Raw genomic sequence first — 21,634 nt, forward strand, 5'->3', positions numbered from 1 at the left:
AAAAAAAAAAAAGTGGTAATCAAGAGGCCTCATGAATGGATTACTGCTGTTATTATGGGAGTGGGGAGTGGGTTTCTCATAATAAAATGGGTTCAGCCCCCTCTCTGGCCCTCTCTTACTCTTTCCCCCTCCACTATGGGATGACACAGCAAGAAGACCCTGGCCAGATGCTGCACCTAGATCTTGGACTTCCCAGCCTCCAGAACTATAAGGAATAAATTTCTATTCTTTATAAATTACCCAGTGTCATGTATTTTGGTACAACAGCACAAAACAGATTAAGATGCATACTTTTTTTTTTTTTTTTGAGATGGAGTCTTGCTCTGTTGCCCAGGCTGGAGTGCAGTGGCGCAATCTCAGCTCACTACAAGCTCCACCTCCCAGGTTCATGCCATTCTCCTGCCTCAGCCTCCTGAGTAGCTGGGACTATAGGCGCCCGCCACCATGACTGGCTAATTTTTTGTATTTTTAGTAGAGACGGGGTTTCACTGTGTTAGCCAGGATGGTCTCGATCTCCTGACCTCGTGATCTGCCTGCCTCGGCCTCCCAAAGCGCTGGAATTACAGGCGTGAGCCACTGTGCCCAGCCTAAGATGTATACTTTTATACAGTTCAGAAACACCAAAGATGAAGCAAGATATTTAGGCTGCAGACTACTGGCTTCTTGTATCCTCACATAGCTGAAAGAGGACGAGAGTCTCTGGGGTGCCTTTTAAGGCACTGATCCCATCTATGAGGGCTCTGCCCTTGTGACCTAATTACCTCCCAAAGGCCCCACCCTTAATGCCATCACATGGGGCGGTTATGATTTTTTTTCTTTTGAGATGAAGTCTCGCCTTATTGCCCAGGCTGGAGTGCAATGGCACAATCTCAGTTCACTGCAACCTCCGCCTCCCGGATTCAAATGATTCTCCTGTCTCAGCCTCCCAAGTAGCTGAGATTACAGGTGCACGCCACCACACCCGGCTAATTTTTGCCTTTTTAGTAGAGATGGGGTTTCACCATGTTGGCCAGGCTGGTCTTGAACTCCTGACCTCAGGTGATCTGCCCACCTTGGCCTCCCAAAGTGCTGGGATTATAGGCATGAGCCAGTGCTCCTGGCCTCTACAAAAAATTTTTAAAAAATCAGCTGGGCGTGGTGGCACACACCTGTAGTCCCAGCTACTCAGTAGGCAGGAAGATTGCTTGAGCCCAGGAGATCAAGGCTGCAGTGAGCCATGATTGTGTCCCTGCACAATCAGCCTGGGAGACAGAGTGAGACCCTGTCTCCAAAAAAAAAAAAAAAAAAAAAAAAGGAAGACTTGCTGGGCATCTAATGGGAAAATCTGTGTTCCCAACAATGGAAATCAGCTAGATTGACCAAAGCACCAGAGGAACAAATGTATTTAGAGTGGTTCTGTGTGCACATGGTAGGGGGTGTATGGCAAGCAGGGAGTTGTCAACTGGCAGTCTTTAGCAGTGGCTATATGGAGGCTTCTCATGATTTCCACTTCAGTCAGAACAAAAGCCACAGTAGTTCCAGTGGACTGACCTTACAGCACTACAGGATCTCCCTGACCTGACCTCCTACCACCTTCTCCCTCACTTACTCCCCTGCAGCCACACCAGCCTCCCGGCTGTTCCTCACACACGCTAGCAACAGTGCTACCACAGGGCCTTTGCACTTCATTTCCCCTGCCTAGACTGCTTTCCCCAGATAGCTGCATGACCGTCCCTTACTTCCTTAATACCTTTGCTTAATGTCACCTTCTAAGGCTTTCTGTGGCCATCCTATTAATACTGCCCCTTTCCCCCATGGTTCTTAGCTTCATGTAACATCTTCCATCACTTACTTCTGCTTATTGCTCACTGTCTCAGCCCCAGTGGAGTGTCAGCCCCACAAGGGCAAGGATGTCTGTTTGGTTTGTAGCTCCATACTCGGTACCCAGGATGCTGCCTGGCATATAGTAGGGTCTTGATATTAAGTGATTTACTCTATATGGTTCCCCTAGCATGCAGGATGGTACCTGACATTCAGTAGGGGCTCAAGAGATGTTTGTTGAATGAATTGGGGTGATAGGGGACTTGGTGAGGACCCGCCCCCACTTAGATAGCTTTAGAAGCTGTTGGATACTTCATCCATCTGCATGGTGCTGCAGACATGGAGATGAAGAGGTGGCCTCAGTGTGGGGGTAGAAGGGAGCATTCCCTTGACTGAGGAAGGAATGTTAGAAAAGAGAGCTGAGGCTGGGCGTGGTGGCTCATATCTGTAAACCCAGCACTTTGGGGGGCCGAGGTGGGCAGATCACGAGGTCAGGAGTTCGAGATCAGCCTGACCAACATTGTGAAACCCTGTCTCTACTAAAAATACAAAAATTAGCCAGGCATGGTGGCATGCGCCTGTAATCCCAGCTACTGAAGAGGCTGAGGCAGGAGAATCACTTGAACCCGGGAGGTGAAGGTTGCAGTGAGCCGAGAGCACGCCACTGCATTCCAGCCTGGGTGACAGAGCAAGACTCCATCTCAAAAAAAAAAAAAAAAAAAAAAAAAAAAAAAAAAAAGAGCTGAGGCCAGGTGTGGTGGCTCATGCCTATAATCCCAGCACTTTGGAAGGCCAAGATGGGAAGATCACTTGAGCCCAGGAGTTCAAGACCAGCCTGAGCAATAGAGTGAGACCTTGTCTCTATTATATTTAAAATAAAAAATTATTTAAAAAAATTTTTTTAAAAGAAGAGCTGACCTGTCCATATCTGCCACCGAACACGGCCCGGGCAGCAACCCCCATCACCTCAATAATTGACTCCTCTCTGAAAGGCAAAGAAACTGCTTCCTGAGTCTGCTGCTACAAATTCAAGGCTCGGCGTCTGGACAATTTTTAACAGACGCAGCCCCCTGCCGGGGAAACTTCTGGGGGCTTGGCAGAAGAGGCAGATGCCTTTTAATCTACCTCTTGCTCAATCCCTGTGATGTGAAAAAAGCCAGCCTGGACAAATTGTACAGGTCACAGTCCCCAGCTTGTGAGGGGCCTGTAGAGAATTCTCGGGCTCACAGAAGCCGTTGCTGCAGTAACCACTGCTGCAAGAGCAACTTTGGCAGCAGGCAGGTGCCAGGCAGCAAGCTGAGAGAACACTGCACAGATTCAAAGCATCTTCAGATACAAGGCTTTGTTTGTGCACAGTGAACAAGGGGCATATTGGGAAAGCCTCCTTATATTGTCCACACTTCCCTGAATGTAAGGAGCCCTGTCCTCAAAATGGGGATCAGCAGGGCTCCTTTCAAGGCAAAGCAGAAAAAGTCCCAGTGGCCTGTCAGGGGAGACCAGGCGCTTTGGCTGGAGCTAGGTGTTCTGGACAAAGGGCCATATTCAAGAACTTTGGGCCCCATTTTCAAGCGTAGGCTTAGGAGAAAGATGAAATCCAGGAAATCTGAAGCTGATGAGATATCTACTTTAGCATTGTGGCACAGGGAGGAGATGGAGGGTGTCTGAAATGGCTGGGTTATGTCGTGTTACAGGGCAGAGACAGAGCCCCAGTGCCATTCCCTGGGGAGCTTTAGCCCTTCTCAAAGGTGCTACCAAGGCTGGTTTATTATGATTGGAGAAGGGAGGAGGCCTCCTTGACAGAGTGAAGTGCATAAAGCATAGGAAACGGACTACTGGACATGAGCAGTTGGGAACATCCTCCCTACGATTAACAAAATACAAGCCAGAGACCAGGCACGGTGGCTCATTCCAGTGCCTATAATCCCAGCACTTTGGGAGGCTGAGACGGGAAGATTGCTTGAGCCCAGGAGGTCAATGCTGCTGTGAGCTATGATTGCACCACTGCACTCCAGTCTGGGCAACAGAGGAAGACCCCAGGCTCAGCATATTCTCTGGGGTCCTGCTCTAAACTGAGAGTGAAAGCATACTCTGCTGCTAGTTGCTAGAGTTCTTGCTCAGAAAGTTGTTCAGAGATACAGTATTTCAGATTCTACAGCATCTAAAGATTTTTTTTTTTTTTGAGACAGAGTCTAACTCTGTCCCCCGGGCTGGAGTGCAGTGGCACGATCTGGGCTCACAGCAACCTCTGCCTCCTGGGTTCAAGCGATTCTCTTGCCTCAGCCTCCTGAGTAGCTAGGATTATAGGCGTGCACCAGCATACCTTGATAATTTTTTGTATTTTAGTACTTTTAGTAGAGACAGGGTTTCACCTTGTTGGCCAGGCTGATCTTGAACTCCTGGGCTCAAGCGATCCATCCACCTCAGCCTCCTAAAGTGCTAGGATTATAGGCATGTACCACTGCGCCCAAGTGCATAGTTACTATATTCCAAGAGTGAGCTCACAATCAAATGAGTCCTTTAACTTGTCCTGTACCCTGAGCAGAAAAGCAAGGCTGAAAAATGAAATGGTTCCCACCTCAGTCAACTCAGTTCCCACCTTAACTCGCAGCTCATCATACCACTTATGATTTCATCTTTCTATTAAGTACTTGAAATGGTTTTTATTATACCCTAAATTTTGGTAAATATTGGGTTTGTTTCTAGCTTCCCTACTGGTTCACCCATCCCTTTCCCTTGTCCTTGTCCCAGGACGGCACCAGAAGTAGAGGATGGAACAATGATCTTCCCACCTTCTGAAGGCAACTTTCTCATATGGTACAGAACTGGTACCAGCCTGGGGGATGAGAGGAGTCCCATGGGTCAGTCATCATCTGTGTCACTAGGGCCCATGTACTGGCAGATGGCATTGTAGTGAAGCTCCACCACTTGATTTTCTCTTGGCAGCTGCACCAAAGCCCGGCTCCGTGCTCTGTCCCGGCTCAGCAAATGTCCCACCTGGAACAGAGGTGAAGTGGAATCAGCAAGGCAAGCCTAGACCCTGGGACAGGCCCTGAACGACCCACAAACCTCTACTGCCAGGTCTGAGACTCACCCTTCCAGCCTGTGGGCCCAGTACCACCATCACACGGTCACCCTCTGCCTTGGGAACCAGGGTCTCCAGCATGTCTTCCCTCAGGCCTACGGATAAGGGAGAGGGGAGTGAGACCCACAGCAAGGACCAGCCCAACCAGCGTCCTGTCAGAAGGGCCTTTCCTGGCCAGGTGTGGTGGCTCACACCTGTAGTCCCAGCACTTTGGGAGGCTAAGTTGGGAGGATCGCTTGAGCCCAGGAGTTCGAGACCAAACCTGGGCAAGATGGTCAGATCTCGTCTCTACAAATTTTTTTGTTTTGTTTTTGTTTTTTGAGACTGAGTTTGGCTCTTGTTGCCCAGGCTGGGGTGCAATGGTGTGATCTTGGCTCACTGCAACCTCCGCCTCCTGGGTTCAAACGATTCTCCTGCCTCAGTCTCCTGAGTAGCTGGGATTACAGGCACCCACTACTGCGTTTGGCTAATTTTGTATTTTCAGTAGAGACGGGGTTTTGACATGTTGGTCAGGCTGGTCTCGAACTCCTGACCTCAGGTGATCCACCCTCCTCGGCCTCCCAAAGTGCTGGGATTACAGGCATGAGCCACCGTGCCCAGCCTACAAAAAATTTTAAAATTAGCCAGGCATGGTGGTGAGTGCCTGCAGTCCCAGCTACTCAGGAGGCTGAGGTGAGAGGATGGCTTGAAACCAGGAATTCGAGGTGGCAGTGATCCATGATGGTGCCACTGCACTCCAGCCTAGGTGATAAAACGAGACCCCATCTCAAAAAAAAAAAAGGGCCTTTCAGCCAGGTGTGGTGGCTCATGCCTGTAATCCCAGCACTTTGGGAGGCTGAGGCAGGAGGATCACAAGGTAAGGAGTTCGAGACCAGCCTGGCCAATATGGTGAAAACCTGTCTCTATTAAAAATGCCAAAATTAGCTGGGTGTGATGGTGGGCACCTGTAGTCCCAGCTACTCAGGAGGCTGAGGCAGAAGAATCGCTTGAACCCGGGAGGCGGAGGTTGCAGTGAGCCGAGATTGTGCCACTGCACTCCAGCCTGGGTGACAGAGTGAGACTCTGTTTCAAAAAAAAAAAAAAGAAGGGCCTTTCCTGTATTCCCTGGAGCCACTCTACACCCTGTTGACAGATGGGAGTCCCACCACATCCATTTCACAGATGAGGAAGCCTAAGGAGTAGTTTACAAAAATCACTGTAATAAAGGGTGGTGGTGATAACAACAGGCACCTTTTATTGTGGGCATGTTTTAACCCCTGCCCTGCACTGAGAGCTCAATACACATTCCTTCATTAAGGCACCAATCACAAGAGGAAGAAATAGTAAATTCCATACTAATTTGACAGACCGGAGGCCGAGCGCGGTGATCCACGCTTGTAATCCCAGCACTTTGGGAGGCCGAGGTGGAAGGATCACTTGAGGTCAGCAGTTCCAAGACCAGCATGGCCAACATGGTGAAACCCCGTCTCTACTAAAAACACAAAAATTAGCCAGGTGTGGTGACGCTTGCCTGTAATCCCAGCTACTCGGGAGGCTGAGGCAGGAGAATCGCTTGAACCTGGGAAGTGGGGGTTGCAGTGAGCCGAGATCACACCACTGCACTCCAGCCTGGGTGACAGAGTGAGACTGTCTAAAAAAAAAAAAAAAAAGAAAATTTGACAGACTGGGAGAGTGGGGCTCAAGATAACCACCATCATGGAAGTATCTAATGTTCTGTAAGAGGATGCTAGGCCTTGCAAAATACCTGAACTCTGCCAAACCTCCCAGCTTTGCCTGGGCCAGGCTCTGGGCCTAAAACACTCTTCTTGATCAACCTCCAGCTGCCATCGCTCAAACTCACCTTCCAGGACTCGGCCTTCATCTGTCCGACATACACAGGTATCTGGGCTTAGGACATCTTCAATTATCATCTGGGGATACAAGTTAGGGGGATGTGAGATTTTAGAGAGGTAGGGGGGCTCAGTCCCTAGGAGAGGGAGGGGGACTCAGGCTGCAGGGTTCCCACCTTGGTGTTGTAATATTGGCCTCCTTTGTACATATTGTCCACAAACCGCACGCGCAGGTCCCTGTGCAACCAGTGCTGACTCCTGGGGGCTGCTTTCTCACTCTTGGCTGCAGGCCCATCCTGTCTGTGGAGGAGGTGCCAGCACTAGGCTTAGCTCTTCATCAGATGCACTTTCCAGTTGCCCTCCCTTTGCCTATGCTATGAAACCCACCCACAATGCAGTTCCCAGTTCCTTCTATGAGCCTGCCTTGCCTCGGAAGCCTTCCCTGGCTGTTCGAGCCTACCCAAAGCCCTGCCTTCTTGACCCCTCCCGCATGCTCAGAGTCCCACCGGTCTGGAAGGTGTTTCCGCTTCCTCTCTGAGTTGTCCTGCTGGATGTGGAGTTCTTGATTCCAGAGGGTCTTCCGTGATGAGGCAGTTCCGTTCTGTTGCCCTGGGGAAGGAAGTTTTGCTCACCTGGCCTGTTCAAGAGGTTATGAGGAGAACCAGGACAGAGCCTCAGTGTCTCACTGCCCTTTCCTTCCAAGGCCATGTCTCAGCCTAGAGCCACCTCCCACCTGCCAAAGTACCCCTCTCACCCCTCATGCATTTGCTAGTAGAATGCCTCTCCCCCACCTCTCAACCATTTCAGCTTTCTTCAGGAACCCTCCCGCAGCCAACCTAGCCCACACCAACAATGCTCACCTAGTGTGGACTAGAGATTCCCGGAGAGCTCTGTCTGTACCCATTTGCCAAACTGCCTCGTCCTACCGAAACGCCTTTGCCTGTGCTGTTCTGTCTGCCTAGAATTCCTTCCTTCTCGGTCACACCCTAATCCTAGCAGTTCTCACTCCCTAGTAAAAGAGAGGTTCATCACCCCAAATGGACAAAGATCTCGAAGGTAGGAATTGGTTTCTGCACCTGTTTCTTCTCACTCAGAGACAGGCTACAGACCCAGGGGTATGACATCGACCTTTCTCCAGTCAAATGGAATAAGTCACTTATGTCCATTCTCACCTCCTGACCTCTGATTGGAAGTCATATCTGCCAGGCACACTGCTGCCCCTCCCTGCTGCAGATCTAAAACCACCCAATTAGCCAGGCCCTGCCACCCCTAGGAATGCGTTGCCAACTCCCCTAGCTCTATAAGAGGCTCACTCACTGAGATCCAAGGTGTTCTTGTCAAACTCCTGCTGGGAGACAGGCCGCAGGTAGTACTCACTAACAGTCACCACCCGGCTCCCCACAGCCAGACGAACCATGGCCCGAACATTGTCAGGATCGAGGCCTTCCACCTAAAGTGTTGAGGGGAAGAAGTCAGGTACGGGTTGTGGACTCCACCCATATTCCTAGGACCAAGATGTCAACCCCTTACCTCTAAGAGGCCTGCTTCCTCTGTCTCCCCAACCAGACTCTGACCCCTGAGAAGTGGGACCAGGTCTGGTTCCTGTGTCTCCCTCAGCTGACTGTGGGGCTTCCTTGGATCCTTTAAGCATTTAATCCTCAGGGACTTGTGGCATATGGCATTCTCTTCCTTTTAGCTGGGAACTGAGGCTCACAAAGGCCAGCAAGTGGTCCTGGGTTACTGAGTGAGGCAGTGGGCCAAGCAGACCTAAAAGACTAGGAGTCCCAGCCTTTCTACATCAAATTCAATTATTCCTCCATCTGACCCTCAGATCAACCTTCCCTGCTGCCTGTTTTGGGCTCCTGGGATATCTTGGTTCCTTACCTTTCCATAGAGGCCTCGGTGAGGGCCAGAAAGAACCACCACAGCTCCTCCAGGCACCAGCCCTTGAGGCTGATCTTCTTTATCTTTCTCTTGCTCCTCATCTGGCTTTGGCATGCGGGAGGGGCCAGTGGGGGTCAAGGCCTGGGCATCGGTCAGGTTGGCACCCAGCCCTAACCCCTTGGGCCTCAGTGAGTTGACACGGGGCTTCACTACTCTGCAGGGAGGAATATGGGTTTGTTGGAGAGGATGCAACAGTCTTCAACACCTTATTTACTTCCTCTTCCTGCCCAAATCCGCCCCCCTCCGCCCCACTGACATTTTCTTTTCTTTTTTTTTTTGGAGACGGAGTTTTGCTCTTGTCATCCAAGTTGGAGTACAATGCCTTGATCTCGGCTCAATGCAACCTCCACCTCCCGGGTTCAAGCGATTCTCCTGCCTCAGCCTCCCGAGTTGCTGGGGTTACAGGCGCATGCCACCACGCCCGGCTAATTTTTGTATTTTTAGTAGAGACAGGGTTTCACCATGTTGGTCAGGCTGGTCTCGAACTCCTGACCTCAGGTGATCCGCCCTCTTTGGCCTCCCAAAGTACTGAGATTACAGGTGTGAGCGACCGTGTCCGGCCCCCACCAATATTTTCAAGGTTGCCCTTTCTGATCTCATATTAGGACTGTTTTTGACCTACAGAAACAGCAATTTCATTTGGTTCAACCTAATAACATGCTGCATATACCATCTATTACATAATATCTACAGTGAGATCAGAGGCAGATCGCTGTAACCAAATATACTATTTCTACAGGGGAAATCATATGAATATTCACACCAAGCAGGAGAAACCGGATTATAAATACTCAACATGGTTGGGCATGGTGGCTCATGCCTGTAATCCCAGCACTTTGGGAGACTGAGGTTGGTAGATCACCTAAGGTCAGGAGTTCAAGACCAGCATGGCCAACATGGGGAAACCCCATCTCTACTAAAAATACAAAAATTAACCAGGCGTGCTGGTGCATGCTTGTAATCCCAGCTACTCAGGAGGCTGAGGCAGGACAATTACTTGAACTCTGGAGGTAGAGGCTGCAGCAAGCCGAGATTGCGCCACTGCATCCCAGCCTGGGTGACAGAGACTCCATCTCAAAAAAAAACAAACAAAACTCAACACCAATTCAGGTCATATTTGGCTGCCAATGGGTTATGAAAAAATGTTTGGTTTTCAGAATTCTTGAGTTTGCAATTGCGAAGAAAGGGTTGCAAGTCTGCATGACAATAGCAAATGTTTAGTCTACGCTTTCTTGGGGTCAGGGCCTACTGTATGTGCTTTATGTATATAATTTCTTTTTCTTTTCCTTTTTTTTTTTTTTTGAGACGGAGTCTCACCGTCGCCCAGGCTGGAGTGCAGTGGCGCAATTTCGACTCACTGCAAGCTCCGCCTCCCGGGTTCACGCCATTCTCCTGCCTCAGCCTCCTGAGTAGCTGGAACTACAGGCGCCCGCCACCATGCCCGGCTAATTTTTTGTATTTTTTTTTTTTAGTAGAGACGGGCTTTCACCGTGCTAGCCAGGATGGTCTCGATCTCCTGACCTCATGATCCACCCACCTCAGCCTCCCAAAGTGCTGGGATTACATGTGTGAGCCACTGCACCCGGCCCTAATTTCTTTTCTTAAAATTAATTAATCTTTTGTAGAGATGGGGCCTCCCTATGTTGCCCAGGCTGGTCTCAAACTCCTGGGGTTAAGTGATCCTCCTGCCTCAGTCTCCCAAAGTGCTGGGATTACAGGCATGAGACACTACCTGGCCTATGTGTATAATGTCATTTAACTCTCACAACAGACCTGTGAAGTCAGTACTATTACCCCCATTTTTCAGATGAGGAAATTGATGTCCCTAGAGGCAAAGTTTATATAAATGGGATTCCATTAGAGTTTCAAAGGGCAAATGGGAGTTTAAAACAGTAGTGGAAGGGGCTCCTGAATTAGTTAGGGTGATAATGTATCCTCCCTCCCTACCTGGGTGGTTCTGGTTTGGCAGTGACCCTGGGGATCTTGACTGCAGCCTGATCTGTCTGTCCCCTCGCCCCATTCCAGAACTCACTGATTGAAGGTGCGGCCGATGCCCTCGCCAGGTTTCCAGCCCATGCCCCGCAGCATGGCCAGCCCATAGGCCTCCACGGGGACCGCCTCATAATTAGCCTCCTCTGGCACCTACAGGTTCAGATAGAGGAAGGAGGGTCAGGCTTTGCTTATACTGGGTCTTCTATTTGAAGCGCACTTGCTGCCCCCCACTGGGAGACCTGCTATGCGTCTTTTCCAATCAGCTCAAGGGTGAGTTTTGATTTCCTCTTTCCATCCCTCACTGTACTCCCTCCATGTTCAGTCCTTCAACAAATATAAAGCACCTAGTCTATGGCAAGTACTGTTCTAGGTACTGGGGATGAAGCTCTGAACCAAACAGACAAAAACCCCTACCCTTGCAGAGCTTCTGATCTAGTTGTGGAGACATACTATAAATAAAACCCAGAAAACATGATATGTCAGGTGGTGATGTAAAGAACAAGAAAACAGGGTAAGAAGATGCAGAGGGATGGAGAGGGAGTGTCACTGGGTTGACATTTAAGCAGAGATCAGGAGATGACAGCAGAGGGTGCCATGAGGATATGAGAAGAAAGTGTCCCAACCTGAAAGCATAGTAACAGCAAAGGCCCTGAGGCCGAACAAGGCTTGGTATGTGTGAGGGGTATCATGAAAGTTACCATGACTGAAACGGAGATAGTGAGAGTAGACAGCAGAGAAGGGTGGGGAAGAGACCAAATCAGGAGAGCTGGGCAGGAGTCAGAGGACCTTGAGCTAGGTGGGAGCCACAAGAGGGACCAGTGAGGAAATTACTCTAATAGTCCAGATGAGAGATGCTGGTGGCTCAGCCCTTTGCAGTGGTATTGGTGGTGGTGAGAAGTGGTCAGTTCTGGGTGTCATTTTGAAAAAAGATGATAGGATTGTGCTGGCAGATTGTATGGGGCATGAAATAAAGAGAGGAATTGAGGATGACTCCAAGGTTTTCTTTTTTTTTTTCTTGAGATGAAGTCTTGCTCTGTTGCCCAGGCTGGAGTGCAGTTGCACGATCTCAGCTCACTGTAACCTCAGTCTCCTGGGTTCAAGCGATTCTCCTGCCTCAGCCTCCCGAGTAGCTGTGATTACAGGCACGTGCCACCATGCCTAGCTAATTTTTGTATTTTTACTAGCGATGGGGTTTCGCCATGTTGGCCAGGCTGGTCTCGAACTCCTTACCTCAGGTGATCCACCTGCCTCAGCCTCCCAAAGTGTTGGGATTACAGGCGTGAGCCACCACACCTGGCTGACTCCAAGGTTTTTATGCTGAGTGAGAGGAAGGATGGATGGAATTTTTGGTCACCTGATATGTAGAAAGCTGCAGGCCGGGCGCGGTGGCTCACGCTTGTAATCCCAGCACTTTGGGAGGCCGAGGCGGGCGGATCACGAGGTCAGGAGATCGAGACCACGGTGAAACCCCGTCTCTACTAAAAATACAAAAAATTAGCCGGGCGTGGTGGCAGGCGCCTGTAGTCCCAGCTACTCGGAGAGGCTGAGGCAGGAGAATGGCGTGAACCCGGGAGGCGGAGCTTGCAGTGAGCCGAGATTGCGCCACTGCACTCCAGCCTGGGCGACAGAGCGAGACTCCGTCTCAAAAAAAAAAAAAAAAAGAAAGCTGCAGGAGGAGGTTTATAGAGGGAAAAATTGGAAGAATGAGGCCAAAGCTGGAACAGGATGAAAGGATGAAGAGGGAAGTGAGGATCTTTTTTCTCTTTAAAGTTGAAGGAGCTGGGCACAGTGGCTCACACCTGTAATCCCAGCACTTTGGGAGGCTGAGGTGGGTAGATCACTTGAGGTCAGGAGTTCAAGAGCAGCCTGACCAACATGGCGAAACCTCGTCTCTACTAAAAATACAAAAATTAGCCAGGCGGTAGTGACATGTGTCTGTAATCCCAGCTACTTGGGAGGCTGAGGCAGGAGAATGGCTTGATCCCGGGACTGGGAGGTTGCAGTGAGCCGAGATCACACCACTTCACTCCAGCCTAGGCGACAGGGCAAGACTCTGTCTCAAAAAACAAAAAACAAACAAACAAACAAAAGTTGAAGGAAACCAGGGCACATCTGAAGGCTGAAGAGAAAAGTTCAGTTGAAAGAGAGAGTGGTGTGGGGCTGTAGGAGAACTAGACTCCAAAGAAGCAGTGCAAGAAATTTATGAAAGAAGAGGTGAAAAGTCAGGTCTGTGGGTATGAAAGACAGACTTAGTTACTCCTGTAGACATGCTTCTCATGTCCCCTCTTGTCACCTCCCATCATCACTCCTTCCCATTCACTCCAGATACACCACATGTTGCCTCACTGATGGGCACATACCACGTCGATTTTCTGCCACTATGCCATTGCTTGGGCTGTTACTACTAACAGGAGTACTCACTCTGTACTTCCCTCTCTCACTAAACCCTACTTATCCTTCCAGACTACTCTGGTCTAATTCCCCAGCATCTCTAGCCTGGACTACTCATCCCCTTGCTTCCACCTTCACTAATGAGTCTGTTCACAGCAGCCAGAGGGATGCTGTCAAATCATAAATCATATTTCATCTACGCTCAGGGCTTGTCCAGGCTCTCGTCTCACTCAGAGTAAAAGCCAAAGTCCTCACAATGGCCTACAAGGCCCTGCCTGGTCTAGCACCCCCATCTCCTTTCTGACTTCGTCTACTACCCCTTCCCCTTACTCATTCCACTTCAGTCACACTGGTCTCCTTGGTGTTCTGCAAACACTCTAGGCAGTGTCTACCTTCAGGGCCTTTACATTTCCTGTTCCCTTTGCTGCACACCTCATTCAGATAATCCTAGGATTCAAGTACGTTTTTAGCATCCAGATATCCAGATTCATTTGGTAATGCTTCCAAAAAGGATGACAGGAGAAGGGGCAGGTGGCGGGCCTCTAGCACACACACAGACTTTCCCTGCTATGTGCAGGGACACAGCCTGGCAGACAGGGCAAAGAAAGGCTGGGGCAGGAGGGGGACAAGGGGCCAGCTCACTGTCTCTGCCCGGGGTTCGCTGTCTGCCCCTTCCCCGCTGGGGGTGCATCCTTTCTGGATCATGGGGATAGCGAGCGTAGGGTCGACACCCACATTCTCTCTCTCTTCCAGAGACTTCTTGGATTCTAAAGGAAGAATAGGAGGGAACAATGAAGTCCCACTCTATCCTTCCACCTTCTTTCTCTTCTTCCTTCACTGGGGAAGGGTAAAGGGGCATCACTCACCCTCAATGAGCTCCTTCACAGCCTGGGACAGCACCCCATCCGCCAAGGCCCCAGTATCTGTGGATGGCCCAGGGGGCCAGGCTGGTGGCTGCCTGCGATGGCCATTCTGGATCAAAGGGATGACGAGTTCCTTGGGGGCCTCCTGGGGCTTCACACTGATGTGGACACAGAGGGGTGGGGTTGGGAGAATGGCAGGGTCAGTGGGTCACACTCCTTCATTCAGAGAAAACACAAGAGCCAAACTCACCCCAGCCCCACAGACCATGTCTTCCCTACTCCATGGCTGGATCTCCTGTACCTCTCTGATTGTGCATTCTTTGGATTATCTCCCCCAGTGCCCCCAGCTCGTAAATGTCAGTGCCTTTGAGTAATAAGTCCTGGACTCTCTGTTTAACTCAAGACCGGCTTCCACAACGGCCCACAAATCACTATCTTCAGCCCAGATCCTCCCCAGCTCCAGGTTCCCAAACAGCTTCCTAGATCCCTGATTCTCTTCTGGAAATCCCTCCCTCAGACCCCTCAGACTCTCCTCTCATTAAGCTGATGGTGGCCTCCATCAACCTGAATCTGCCGCTCCATCCCGTTCTCCATATCGGAGAAGCCTCACCACTTCAGTTGAGACACTAGCAGGTCCTGTCATTTTCTCATTCTCTCCTTCTCCCAGAACGCACAGACCTCAGTGTCTTCAAGTCCTAAAGACACTTCTCAGTAATACATCCTCTCTTCGCAATTCCCACGGCTATCAGGCCCAATTTCCTTACGCCCTCCTATAAACTCCCGCCTTCTGGCCTCCACGAATTTACTCAGGCTGTGCTTCAGGCTTAACAGGTCACTGTCACCAAGAGAAACAACTGAGATTCCTCCCTCCCGCTTACGCCCACCGCAGCGATTTCCAAGGTGTGAAAGACCCGGCGCGTCACCTCTGCAGCTCCCTCCCTTCCACGGTTTTCAAGAAATCCTTCTCCTCCGGAGATGGCCCCGCTCCGTCTCCCGAGTCGGCCAGCCGCCTCCGTGCGGACGTGCGAGTGAAGCCGAATGAAATTGGGGCAGTGGAAGCAGCCGTCAGCGGCAAAACACCCTCTTCGGAGTCAGCCATCTTGCTCCTTTTCCCAGGCCGGCGCGCTGCTTGCTGGGAAATTTAGTTTGGGTTCAGATCGCTAGGGGCCGGCCAAAGTGCGTAAAAACTACCTTCCCATCAACCACTGTGGCACCGGCGGGAGGGGGCGGTAAGGGGCCGTGGGAAGTAATTGTCGCTCTTTCAAACGTTAAGGGAGCGCGTCGCGCCAAGCGCACAGGGAAATGTAGTTTTTTCTTTTGTTTTTGTTTTTTTTTTTCGTTGTTTGTTTGTTTTTAAGAAGGAGTCTCTCTCTGTTTCCCAGGCTGGAGTGCAGTGGCGTGATCTCGCCTCACTGCAACGTCCGCCTCCCAGGTTCAAGCGATTCTCCTGCCTCAGCCTCCCGAGTAGCTGAGACTACAGGCATGCGCCACCGCGCCCAGCTAATTTTTGTATTTTTAGTAGAGACAGGGTTTTCACCGTGTTAGCCAGGATGGTCTCGATTTCCTGACCTCGTGATCCTCCTGCCTCGGCCTCCCAAAAGAAAAGAAAAAGAAAAAAAAGAAAAAAAGAAACTTGTAGTCTAGTAGGGAATACAGACATTTAATACATATTTTAAAAATATAGCAACATGTGCCAAGCTTAGTGTCTCACGCCTGTAATCCCAGCACTTTGGGAGGCCTAGGCAGGAGGATTGTTTGAGCTCAGGACTTTGAGACCACCCTGGGCAACCTAGTGACACCCTGACTCTACAAAAAAATTTAAAAATTAGTGGGGTGTGGTGGCGCACATCTGTGGACGCAGCTGCTCAGAGGGCTGAGGGGGGAGGATCGCTTGAGCCTAGGAGGTTGAGGATGCACTGAGCAGTGATCAGGCCACAGCACTACAACCTGGGCAACAGGGTGATACTTTATCTCAAAATAAATAAATAAATAAATGTATGTATACATACAAACACATACATATATATATAGCAACATATAACATTAACAGTTTTATTTATATATATACATATATATACATACATATATATACATATATATACATACATATATATATACATACATATATATACATACATATATATATACACATACATATATATATACACACACACACACACATATACATATAGCAACATTAAACATATTGTGATAACCAGGTCCTAAGGCTTCAAAGATTACTGATATGAAGGAAAAGTGAAGCAGTCAGAAAATTAAAAAAAAAAAAAGATTATTGAGACAGATCTCTCTTGTGTGGGACCTCAAGAGTTCATACAGGCAGGGTGCAGTGGTTCATGCCTGTAATCCCAGCACTTTGAGAAGCCGAGGCAGGTGGATCACTTGAGGCCAGGAGTTCAAGACAAACCTGGCAAAAATGGCAAAACTCTGTCTATACTAAACATATAAAAATTAGCTGGGCATGGTGGCAGGCACCTGTGGTTCCAGCTACTCAGGAGGCTGAGGCACGAGAATCGCTTGAACCCGGGACGCAGAGGTTGCAGTGAGCCGAGATCGCGTCATTGCACTCCAGCTTGGGTGACACAGTGAAACTCTGCCTTAGAAAATGAAAAAAATTTAAAATAAAAAAAAGAGTTTATACAGAGTGGCTTATACAGAGTTGCTGGGTGTGGTGGCTCACGCCTGTACTTTCAGCACTATGGGAGGCTGAGGCAGGAGGATTACTTGAGGCCAGGAGTTGGTGGTTGCAGTGAGCTATGATCATGGCACTGCGCTATAGCTTGTGTGACAGAGCAAGACCCTGTCTCTAAAAAAGTAAATAAATAAAATAAAAATAAAAGTTTGTACAGTAGACGACAGATACTTAAATATTCTTAAGAAAGAGTAATATAATTCTGCTACAAATTAGGCTCAAGGAAATCATTGAAGATGTGTAAAATAATTTTATATGAGATTCATTATCGTATTATTGTGGCAAAAGCTTGAAGACCACTTAAATTATCAACAGAAGGGGATGCAGTAAATGAATTACAGCACACACCTTGGATGAAAGAAATATGCCTTTACATTGGAAGTTATAAATATATATATATATATTTTTTTGAGACAGGGTCTCACTCTGTTGCCCAGGCTAGAGTGTAGTGGTGTGATTTCGGCTCACTGCAAGCCTCCACCTGAGGCGATTCTTGTGCCTCAGCCTCCTGAGTAGCTGGGATTAGAGGTGCCTGACACAACGCTGGGCTAATTTTTCTATTTTCAGTAGAGGTGGGTTTTTGCCATGTTGGCCAGGTTAGTCTCAAACTCCTCACCTCAGGTGATCCTCCTGCCTTGGCCTCCCAAAGTGCTGAGATTACAGGCGTGAGTCACTGCATGACCAGCCGCTGTAAATATAATTAAATGGACTGGGCACGGTGGCTCATGCCTGTAATCCCAGCACTTTGGGAGGCTGAGGCAGGCAGATCCTCTGAGGTTGGGAGTTCGAGACTAGCCTAGCCAACATGGTGAAACCCCCGTCTGTACTAAAAATAAAAAATTAGCCAGGTGTGGTAGTGGTTACCTGTAATCCCAGTTACTTGGGAGGCTGAGGCAGGAGCATCGCTTGAACCCAGGAGGCAGGGGTTGTGGTGAGCTGAGATCATGCCACTGCACTCCAGCCTGGGTGACAGAGCTAAACTCCCTCTCAAATAAATAAATAAATAAAAGAAAAGAAAAAAATATAAAATTAAATGAAATGGGGACATACCATGTTTTGGAAGGTAGATTAGTATGGTGGTTTGGAGAATGGTCTTAAAAAGAGGCAATCCATTATTCAATCTCATGGCCATGTTTCCAGGTCTAGAAGCTCTGGGCATTCTGGGATGGGCCCTGGAATCTCAAGGGTAAAACCACTTTGCTTTTCAAGATACAACAAAATTCATTAAAATGTATTTAAAGGTGAGGCACGGTGGCTCATGCCTGTAATCCCAGCACTTTGGGAGGCCAAGGCAGGAGGATCGCTTGAGCCCAGGAGTTGGAGGCTGCAGTGAGCTACGATTGCACCACTGCACTCCAGCCTGGGCAACAAAGGCAGAGGTTGTGGTGAGCCGAGGTCACGCCACTGTACTCCAGCCTGGGCGGCAGAGCAAGACTTCATGTCAAAAAACAAAAAGACTTTAGACTTCTGCTTTTTTTTTTTTTTGAGATGGAGTCTCGCTCTGTCACCCGGACTGGAGTGCAGTGGCACGACCTCCATTCACCGCAACCTCAATCTCCCCCGGGTTCAAGCAATTCTCCTGCCTCAGCACCCCCGAGTAGCTGGGACTACAGGCGCATGCCACCACGTCCGGCTAATTTTTTGTATATTTAGTAGAGACAGGGTTTCACTGTGTTAGCCAGGATGGTCTCGATCTCCTGACCTCGTGATGTGCCTGCCTTGGCCTGCCAAAGTGCTGGGATTACAGGCGTGAGCCACTGCACCCGGCCTGGTTTTGTTTTTGTTTTTGTTTTTGTTTTTTGTTTTTGATTTTTGAAATGGAGTCTCGCTCTGTCACCCAGGCTGGAGTGCAGTGGTGTGACCTCGGCTCACTGCAACTTCTGCCTCCTGGGTTCAAGAATTTCTCCTGCCTTGGCTGGGCGTGGTGGCTCACGCCTGTAATCCTAGCACTTTGGGAGGCCGAGGCAGGCGGATCACGAGGTCAGGAGATCAAGACCATCCTGGCTAACATGGTGAAACCTCGTCTCTACTAAAAATACAAAAAATTAGCAAGGCATGGTGGCGGGCACCTGTAGTCCCAGCTACTCAAGAGGCTGAGGCAGGAGAATGGCGTGAACCCGGGAGGTGGAGGCTGCAGTGAGCGGAGACTGTGCCACTGCACTCCAGCCTGGGCAACAGAGTGAGACTCCGTTCATTAAAAAAAAAAAAAAAGAATTTCTTTTGCCTTAGCTTCCCGAGTAGCTGAGATTACAGGCATCTGCAAACGCCAAGCTAATTTTTGTATTTTTAGTAGAGACAGGGTTTCACCATATTGGCCAGACTGGTCTCGAACTCCTGACCTCGTGATCCGCCCACCTTGGCCTCCCCAAGTGCTGGGATTACAGGTGTGAGCCACCGTGCCCGGCTTTTTTTTTTTTTTTTTGAGATGGAGTCTCGTTCTGTGGCCCAGGCTGGAGTGCAGCAGTGCCATCATGGCTCACCACAACCTTCACCTCCTGGGTTCAAGCGATTCTCCTGCCTCAGCCTCCCAAGTAGCTGGGATTATAGGTGCATGCCACCACGCCCAGCTAATTTTTGTATTTTTAGTAGACGGGGTTTCACCATGTTGATCAGGCTGGTCTTGAACTCCTGACCTCAGGTAATCCACCCACTTTGGCCTCCCAAAGTGCTGGGATTACAGGTGTGAGCCACCACGCCTGGCCCAAAAAATACTTCTGAAAAATATAGTTCAGTTATTTTCTGGAACACACTTCAATGTGGATTTGTCTTGTGATTTCTCATTATTCAACTGAGATTATGAGTTTTGGGCAAGAATGTCATGGAGATGATGTGCCCTTCTAATCACATCATATCAGGGAGTTCATGATACTGAGAAGTCCTATTGTTAATTACATGAACATGAATCAGTTGGTTAAGGTGTTGTCTACCAGGTTTCTCCACTGGTTCCATTGCCTGCAATGCAAACTGTCCATGGTGGAAGTGATACCCACTTCCTAAAGCAGCCGCCTGAGGCAATGTGTGCAATGCAACCTTATACATGCTGGGACAAGAGGTCCCGGAAGGAGTTTTGTTTTTTGTTTTTAAGCAAGAGTTCCTAGGAAAAACTGAGAGTTTTACCTTCTCAGCTGGTTCACACTTTGTCTCTGACTTGCTCCTGATATGTATCATGGAGATCACCCCAGCCTAACCTGATCCTGATGCATTTTTTTTTTTTTTTGAGACAATCTTGCTCTGTCACCTAGGCTGGAATGCAGTGGCGTGATCTCGGCTCACCGCAACCTCCATCTCCCGGGTTCAATTGATTCTCCTGCCTCAGCCTCCCGAGTAGCTGGGACTACAGCCATACGCCACCTCGTTCTGCTAATTTTTGTATTTATAGTAGAGATGGGGTTTCACCATGTTGGCCAGGCTGGTCTCGAACTCCTGAGCTCAAGTGATCCACCCGCCTTGGCCTCCCAAAGTGCTGGGATTATAGGTGTGAGCCACTGCAGCAGACCTTGATGCAAAATATTTGGTGGTGAAAATATAATGGTGACTCATGCCTGTATCCTCAGCTACCCTGGAGGCAAAGGTGGGAGTGTTGCTTGTACCCAGGAGTTTGAGACCAGGCTGGGCAACATAGTGAGATCCTGTCTGTAACAAAAGAATAAAAAAGAGGGAGGAAGAAAAAAAACATAATAAGAGAAAAGACCTTTGTTTCTGTCTTTACTTCATACTGAAAAAATCAGGAGTAACATTTAGAAAAGTATTTTCTTACCATATAGTTAAGGAAGAAGACTATATCCAAGTTTTACAAAACCAGCCATTTATTCTTTTGCTCATTCAATAATCATTGAGTATCCACTCTGTTAACAGGTCCTGCCTCCAAGGAACTCATATGAGATGGGAAAATCAGGGATTACAAACGTGTCTAAGACCTCAGACACAGATGGCTGTAGGAAAGGGTGGTCAAACAGACAAAATGGGGATTAATTGTGCCCAGCACTACTTCCAAAATGGACTGAAGACTGAAAAAGGATTGTGAAGGATGGCAGGAAGTGAAGTTGGAGTGATGTGCAGAGGCTAGGTCATGGATAGCAGGGAATATTAGGACTTTGCTGGGGTAATGAGGAAGTCATGAGAAGGTTATGGGACATGACAAAAATTTGTGTTTTATTTAAAGGTATTTAAAAAAAAAGGTAGAACAGCCTGGGCAACATGGCAAAACTCCATCTTTACAAAATATACAAAAATTGGCCTGTCGTGGTGGCTCACGCCTGTAATCATAGCACTTTGGGAGGCCGAGGTGGGTGGACCACGAGGTCAAGAGGTCAAGACCAGCCTGATCAACATGGTGAAACCCTGTCTCTACTAAAAATACAAAAATTAGCCAGGCGTAGTGGCGCACACCTGTAATCCCAGCTACTCAGAAAGCTGAGGCAGAAGAATCGCTTGAACTTGGGAGGCGGAGGTTGCAGTGAGCTGAGATCGTGCCACTGCACTCCAGCCTGGGTGACAGAGTGAGACTCCATCTCAAAAATAAAATAAAATAATATATAAAAATAAAAAAATTAGCAGGGCATGGTGGCAGGCACCTGTAATCCCAGCTACTCGGGAGGCTGAGATGGGAGGATTGCTTGAGCCCAGGAGGTCAAGGCTGCAGTGAGCCAAGATCGTGCCACTGCACCCCAGCCTGGACAACAGAGCAAGACCCTGTTTCAAAAAAACACCCCAAAAAGTAACATGCATAAAACACACAGGGTCAACATCCCCAAAATGCAAAGAGCTCCTCCAATTCAATAACTATAAACTATAGGAAATCCCTGACTGAAAAATAGGCAATGGACATAATCAGGTATTTCATAACATAAGATATACAGGCCGGGAACAGTGGCTCATACCTGTAATCCCAGCACTTTGGGAGGCCGAGGCGGGCGGATCACCTGAGGTCAGGAGTTCGAGACCAGCCTGGCCAATATGGTGAAACCCCATCTCTATTTTTTTGTAAAAATACAAAAAAATTAGTTGGGCGTGGTGGCGGGCA

General features: G+C 48.9%; 1 protein-coding gene across 5 annotated transcripts in view; it reads right to left on the reverse strand.

The window, feature by feature from the left end:
- Positions 1 to 4,445: 4,445 nt before the first annotated feature.
- GPKOW (G-patch domain and KOW motifs) overlaps positions 4,446 to 21,634 on the reverse strand; it is a 20,031-nt gene continuing 2,842 nt past the window's right edge. For 2 of the 5 annotated variants that reach the window (XM_058441728.1, XM_058441727.1), the window contains exons 2-13: positions 17,662 to 17,783; positions 14,825 to 15,033; positions 13,905 to 14,059; positions 13,681 to 13,805; positions 10,688 to 10,797; positions 8,596 to 8,809; positions 8,029 to 8,161; positions 7,218 to 7,320; positions 6,888 to 7,011; positions 6,723 to 6,792; positions 4,892 to 4,977; positions 4,446 to 4,794 (exon numbers count right to left, since the gene is read on the reverse strand). In XM_058441728.1, the coding sequence (XP_058297711.1) occupies positions 4,660 to 4,794; positions 4,892 to 4,977; positions 6,723 to 6,792; positions 6,888 to 7,011; positions 7,218 to 7,320; positions 8,029 to 8,161; positions 8,596 to 8,809; positions 10,688 to 10,797; positions 13,681 to 13,805; positions 13,905 to 14,059; positions 14,825 to 15,033; positions 17,662 to 17,664 (1,467 nt within the window). In that variant the 5' untranslated portion in view covers positions 17,665 to 17,783 and the 3' untranslated portion in view covers positions 4,446 to 4,659. Of the gene's footprint in view, positions 4,795 to 4,891; positions 4,978 to 6,722; positions 6,793 to 6,887; positions 7,012 to 7,217; positions 7,321 to 8,028; positions 8,162 to 8,595; positions 8,810 to 10,687; positions 10,798 to 13,680; positions 13,806 to 13,904; positions 14,060 to 14,824; positions 15,034 to 17,661; positions 18,519 to 21,634 lie in introns of those variants that run through there. The other 3 variants (XM_032756933.2, XM_032756931.2, XM_032756932.2) reach the window with 2 other exon arrangements.

The sequence above is a fragment of the Hylobates moloch genome, unplaced genomic scaffold, assembly GCF_009828535.3.
Source record: "Hylobates moloch isolate HMO894 unplaced genomic scaffold, HMol_V3 SCAFFOLD_7, whole genome shotgun sequence".
NCBI classification, from domain to species: domain Eukaryota; kingdom Metazoa; phylum Chordata; class Mammalia; order Primates; family Hylobatidae; genus Hylobates; species Hylobates moloch.